The sequence below is a fragment of the Syzygium oleosum genome, unplaced genomic scaffold (assembly GCF_021117445.2).
Source record: "Syzygium oleosum isolate NSW1041296 unplaced genomic scaffold, Sole_v2.1 Sole_v2.29, whole genome shotgun sequence".
NCBI classification, from domain to species: domain Eukaryota; kingdom Viridiplantae; phylum Streptophyta; class Magnoliopsida; order Myrtales; family Myrtaceae; genus Syzygium; species Syzygium oleosum.
This window is the reverse complement of record NW_026607513.1, coordinates 1,414,806-1,420,956: the sequence shown is the minus strand read 5'-3', so window position 1 is coordinate 1,420,956 and position 6,151 is coordinate 1,414,806. Positions and strand designations below refer to the sequence as shown.

General features: G+C 39.8%; 2 protein-coding genes across 2 annotated transcripts; both read left to right on the top strand.

Moving 5' to 3' along the window:
* Positions 1-895: 895 nt before the first annotated feature.
* LOC115677896 (NDR1/HIN1-like protein 2) lies at positions 896-2,072 on the top strand. The gene has a single exon (XM_030601138.2). The coding sequence runs from the start codon at positions 1,067-1,069 to the stop codon at positions 1,739-1,741; it is 675 nt and encodes a 224-aa protein (XP_030456998.2). The 5' UTR covers positions 896-1,066; the 3' UTR covers positions 1,742-2,072.
* A 2,539-nt stretch (positions 2,073-4,611) lies between these two features.
* LOC115677926 (protein NDR1-like) lies at positions 4,612-5,493 on the top strand. Its single transcript, XM_030601169.2, has one exon. It carries the CDS (start codon positions 4,712-4,714, stop codon positions 5,342-5,344), a length of 633 nt encoding a protein of 210 aa, XP_030457029.1. The 5' UTR covers positions 4,612-4,711; the 3' UTR covers positions 5,345-5,493.
* Positions 5,494-6,151: the final 658 nt, after the last annotated feature.

The window sequence follows — 6,151 nt, the reverse complement described above, 5'->3', positions numbered from 1 at the left end:
ACTTTATCTCATCATTACTTGTCCTGAATTATATGATTCGGTCCACATACTGTCCCAGTTCATGCAGGAATCGAAGGAGTAGCATTGGGAAGCCGTTAGATGAGCTCTCTGATATCGAAGGAGTAGCTCTGGTTCAAATTAAATCTTGATATGCTTTGAGTGAAATAATTGGTTTGTCAAGATGTTTATTATTTCACTAACGAACAAAGCATATCAAGATTAATTGCCACTTTTTTCGAGAACATGTACAGCTTGGGGCATTGGTACCCGCTTATCTTCAACTAGCTGACATTTTTTCCAAGCAAGCCGGGTATTTGTGACCTTCATGCGCCAAATTGACGGGAAGATTTACTGAAGATTTACTAAAGATTTGCTTTTTGCTTTTTAGTTAGTATAATATTTGGTTTATTTCTTATACTTGATTAAGCTAGCATAATTTTTGGTTTCACTCTTATAATCAGTTGGATATAATTGATATATTTTCACTTATCTTCTATGTTAAGCATTATTTTGTATGTTTATTTTGCACCATATGATGAGTAATACAAGCAAATTAGAAATTCTCATATATATATATATATATATATATATATATATGTGCGTGTGTGTGTGTGTGTGTGTGTGTGCGTGTGCGCGTGTGTGTGTGACTTAGACATGGCCATAAAGTAGAACATAGGTATCAACTCACGTGAAAAAGGATAAAGGTTTATGTGCCCATGGCTGGTTCGAATCGTAATGGTAAATGCACCCTTTTGTTTATTATTGGTTGCTGCAGACAACGATAAAGTGTACAGCACAAAGCTCAGAAGTAGTATCTGCCTTGCTTGCTCACCTACACAACTACAGTATCGATCCTTTGTGTCGTAGATAACATGCTCAACATTTGATACCGTACTCTTATTCCTTTCTTTCTCCTATCAAAAACCCCTCCATAAATTCTCTTCCACCATTCGCTACACATTCATCAACACTCAACTCCGATCGCCGCCTCGTCTCACTGGCCTTTAATTTTTCGATCGCTGCTCTCTCTACCTCAGGCGACGAAAGAAAGAAACAAAAGGAGACAATGTGGAGCCCTACCCGGGTACCGATTCACTCCGCCACCACACCAACAAAGCCCATGAAGCGCCACCACACGACGCGCTACTACGTGCACCGCGTCAAGGAGAGCCTCGCCACCCGGGTCTCCAAGCTCGTATGCTCCATCTTCTTGAGCCTCCTCCTCATCTTAGGCATCATCACGTTCATCCTGTGGCTGAGCCTCCGCCCGCACCGGCCCCGGTTCCACATCCACGACTTCTCGGTCCCGGGCCTGAGCCAGGAGAACGGGTTCGAGAACGCGCAGATAGCGTTCAACGTCACGCTCCGGAACTCGAACCAGCACATCGCGATCTACTACGACGCGATGGACGGGTCGGTTTTCTACAGGGATCAAAAGATCGGGTCGAAGTCGTTGCTGGCTACGCTGGATCAGGAGCCCAAGACCACGACGACCGTTGCCGACGTGTTGAGTGGGGCCACGTTGACCGTGACCAGTCAGCACTGGATGGAGTTCTTGAGCGATCGTGCGGCGGGCAGCGTGACGTTCCGGCTGGACCTAACGTCGGCCATCCGATTCAAGGTATCGACGTGGACGAGCAAGACCCATCGGATGCACGCCAGCTGTCCGGTCGCTGTGGGCGCGGATGGGTCCATCTTGCCTATTTCCAAGGACAAGAGATGTCCGGTTTATTTTACTTGATTTGGTTCTTGTTAGCCTTTTTTCCGAAGTGATGATTGGATTTCCTGCCTCAGTTGATAATTCATTAGTAACTTTGTAATTTAGTTTTTCTGATTAAGAAGTATAAGTACAATTTGTGTATTATTTCTTTTCGTGAATCTGTGAAGGAATTTGTCTTGTAACTATTTAATAGGACAATGTTACTGATCTGTCGAGAAAAATTATTTTGGTATTGTAGGAAGTACGATGATATGCATTAGATTTTGGTCACAAATGTCTTGCAGATGTATGCATCTCATATAGTATCCATTGTTATATAATGGTAAAACTTAATGGGGTTTTGCTAGCATAATAGGTTTTGGGCTACTGTTAGAATAACAACATGTCGTGAGCTACAAATTCTTGAAAGAATGGATGCCATAAGAATTTTTAATTATTTTTTAGTTATTTTTTATGGCTCAAAACAGACTGTTATTCTCACAGAAGATTAAGGAGAATCACATAAGTATTTCTCAACCTAAAAGGTGACATCTTATTCCAAGTATCAGATTTGGACATATTATCTTTAGTAAGAGCAAGACTCAATTGTTTGGTGCCAAAATAATCAGATTTTTTCGTGCTGAGAAATTTCAATAAATGTTGGTAAATGCCAAAAAAACTGATGGTAAAAAAATGACCGTTACTTCATTTTCAAGTAATTAGTTGGTAACTTATGACACTTTCATAAATTTATCAACATTTGTTGTTGTAGTTTGCAACGAGGATATTGGACAGAAGGTACTGGAAGGTAAATTTGTCATGAGTGTACCAATTTGAGATTTTTTATGACACGAATTAGGTTTGGGATAAATGTGGCACATGAGTATTAATTTGAGATTTTTTGTGACAAGAAAATTAACTTGGGGTAAATGTGGCATGAATTTATTAGTTTGGGTTTTTTGGTTGTATTAACCCAAATTAGTAATAGAGTTGATGAATTTAAGTGCCAAGGGAAACAAATAAAAGTCAGTAAATAATAAGAAAATTTGATAAAAAAAAAAGACAAAAATAAGTCTGTGAGTAATTAAAATGAGAATTAAAAACATAAAATTAGTTAATAATTCAATAAAAAAAACTGGTAAGCCACTTAAATAAAGATTAATAAATTGATACACCAGTTGATAAATTTAAAACGTTGGTAAGAAAAACAAACAAAAGTTAATACAAATAATAGAAGTGTATACTGCGCTAGCCCCCCTCGAGGACTAGTTGGGCATCACCGCTGGTTTGAGCTCTAGCTCGCCGGCCGCGCGGACACCTCGGTTATCAAAAAAATAAAATAATAGAAGTGTATAATTTGTTGTAATTACCAACAAATTATCTGGAAATCAAGGGACAAGCAACTTTTCTTAGGAAGAGTTCTTTTGATACATACAAAATTCTTTCAGAATTCTACCGGCACGAAGAAAAAATCCATGTTTTCAAAACATAATAGTATAATCGTCCTTTGAAAGATAAATTATAAAATCAGCCGGGGGATGATCGCATAGTTATGGAATTCATCACTTCCACCGCGAAGGTGGTGAAAAGAGAAAAAGTTAGGAAAATTAGGAAAAGAAAGATTAAGTGGCAAACAACATTAGAGAACAGCACAACATAGTTGAGCTCTTCTTGTAAGCTTGTAGATGCTCGAAGAAAAAGTGCTTACAAAGTTATAATGTAAGGTATGAGTAATAATCGAATGATTTGCAACCTCAAGACTTAAAATTCATGTGGTGAACTCTCTTAATTGCAAGCTAAAAGTGCTATGACTTTTATATAAAAATTATTGTTAGATCCACTATCTGTGTAAAAATTCAACGTTGAATGAGCGACATGTGTATTCGGGGTTAGTTTTTCAATCAAATCATTTTCATATGTTCACCATTCAACCGTGAATATGTGAAGAATTTTTTACATTGACAGTGAACTTGATAAATCCTTTACATAATCCATTCTGGAAAGTTGCAATGTGGCATCATATTTAGGCCTAATTAAAAAAAAAAGCATCAACTTTAGCTTGACTGACAATTCTGATCCGAACTTTTTTTGTTTTATAAAAATTACCAACTTTCACTTAATTCCCAAATCTGGTCCCGTTGACTTGGAATCGTTAATTGTCTAACATGACTATTTTACCTCAGTAATAAATCCACGTCATTTACAAGCTAGATTTTAAGCACTATTCATTATCTTTTTTTCTAAGCCACAGTTTGAAAAATAACGGTGAAGTTGTTTAAGGTCTATTTTACTTCACCAGCAAGTCAAAGAGATCTCAAGATTGAATCTCTTCGATCAGCCTCCACCGTTTTGTCGTAATATGAAATTGTGGACCACCACCTGTTGAGAGACACCATAGACAAGATTTGCCAAGCTCACGAGCAGAACCTTTTTTCTAAAATAAGCCCAAGCCCTCCCCTTAAAACTTTGAAGTCTACGTCGAATTGACATTCAATTGATCTCATTTAATATATCGGGTTCTAGTGATGGACATTAATAAATGGATTTTGTTGGGAAATATAGTGAAAGAAATTCTAAACCTGTGCCTTGCCAAAGTGCTTGTAAGAATCTACAAGATCTCAAACTTTGGTTAATGGGATCATATTTGTGATTTGAGTAAAAGTTAGTAATTTTTATTGAGACAAAAAAAAATTGAGCCAAAATTGTCACTCAAGGTAAATTTTTTTTTTTTTGGAATTAGCCCATCATATTTATGATGTGCTAACTTTGAAGGAAAAAAAAAAAACTCTATCATGCTGACCCAACAAGCTCCTAAAGAGGAAAAGCATCATCATCCTTGAGAAGAAAAGCATATGTTCCACTAATACTTTAATCTCTATGAACTTGGCTTATACCTTAGGCATACAATGAGATTCCACAGAAATATTATGCTGGCACTTCATCCTGTTCACCTCCTTTTTTCTCTCACAGATCTATTACTCTCAGTAACATAATCGTCTTCCTCAACCAAAAATGGCATGGCCTTTCTCTGATTTTACCCAAGAAATCTGCACTTCTGACGCAAGGAGCTTCTATGTATGGCTGCTTCAAATCTTCTCTCTCTTGGCCATCCTCGCATTTTGCATATGGCTGAGTCTACGTCCCAATCACCCTTCCTTCACGGTGGTGAACCTCTCCGTTCCGACCTCGAACAACATTCAGAACGGCTCGACTTCGTTGACCTACGAGCTCGACATTCAGAATCCGAATAAGGACTCCGGAGTCTACTACGACGACATCCTCATGTCGTTCTTTTTCGGGCAAGATGCGATTGCCGACGACGTGATAACTTCGTTCTTCCAAGGGAAGGACAACACTCTTCGTGTGAGACACGACGCGGCGGCAAAGGATTTGCGGATCTGGAGTGACGTTGGTCGTGCGGTGGCGAACGCGACGGCCAAGTTGAAGGTGAGTCTAGCAACTCGGGTTCGATACAAAACGTGGGGTAAGAAGAGCAAACATCATGGGCTGAACTTCGAAGGTGTTGTGCCTCTTGGTTCTGATGGGAAAATTTCAGGCAAGAAGAAGAAGAAGAAGATCAAGCTACACCATGCTTCCCGGAAGAGGAAAGCGCTCGCGAAGCATTACTCTGAAGTTTATAATTAGGGAATTGTTTTTATATGCCTGTGAATTGTAAAGGTAATGTAGAATGCAATTGACATGTGCCCCCTAATTTGTACTTCCTTGTAGTTTCTAATGTTTTGTTCCAGTTGCTTCCTCTTTTCGTCTGCAGAGTATGAAGGCACAAGATTGAATATATCAGGAGTTCTTCTGTCTTGAAATAGAATGGATGCATTTGTTAATCTATGGGCTGGGTTATTCGATCCATAATATCAATTCAGAGCTCTCCACCTAAGCTAATTCGAGCCCGTTTTCAGCCTCAAAATCCATCATTGGGCTTCAAGGGTTCTTTTCTAATTTTGGGCTGTTTTATAGCAAATGTTTGTGTCCACTTGTTGTTTCCTTAAAGGGAAAATTTCAATTAAGGACTTCAAGTGGGGTCAAATTCTCAAAAGAGGGCCCAAAGTGAACATAGTATCAAATAAGGGCCTGAAGTGCCCAATCAGTCTCAAATAAGGCCCCGAAGTGCTCAAAAAGTCTCAAATAAGGGCCTGGGTCGCCGGCCGGCCAAAATACCCGCCGGCCGGCAAGAATGTTACTATTCCGGCACCGGAATAGTAACTTTTTTATTTTTTTATTATTTTTTCCTTTTCTGTTTTTTTTCTTTTCCTTTTCTTTTTTTTTTCTTCTCTTCCTCCGCCGGCCATAGCCGGGGCCGGCAGAGGTCGTCGGCCTCCGGGCGAGGCCGCCTCGTCGGCGTCCGGGCGAGGGCCGCCTCGCCCGGCGTCGGGGCGAGGGCCGCCCTCGCCTATCTTTGGGCGAGGTCGGCCTCGCCAGATCCGGGCGAGGACT

What these genes read in the sequence shown, in the direction of transcription:
- LOC115677926 (XM_030601169.2), top strand. Translation starts at nt 4,712, where the DNA reads ATGGCATGGCCTTTCTCTGATTTTACCCAAGAAATCTGCACTTCTGAC.
- LOC115677896 (XM_030601138.2), top strand. Translation starts at nt 1,067, where the DNA reads ATGTGGAGCCCTACCCGGGTACCGATTCACTCCGCCACCACACCAACA.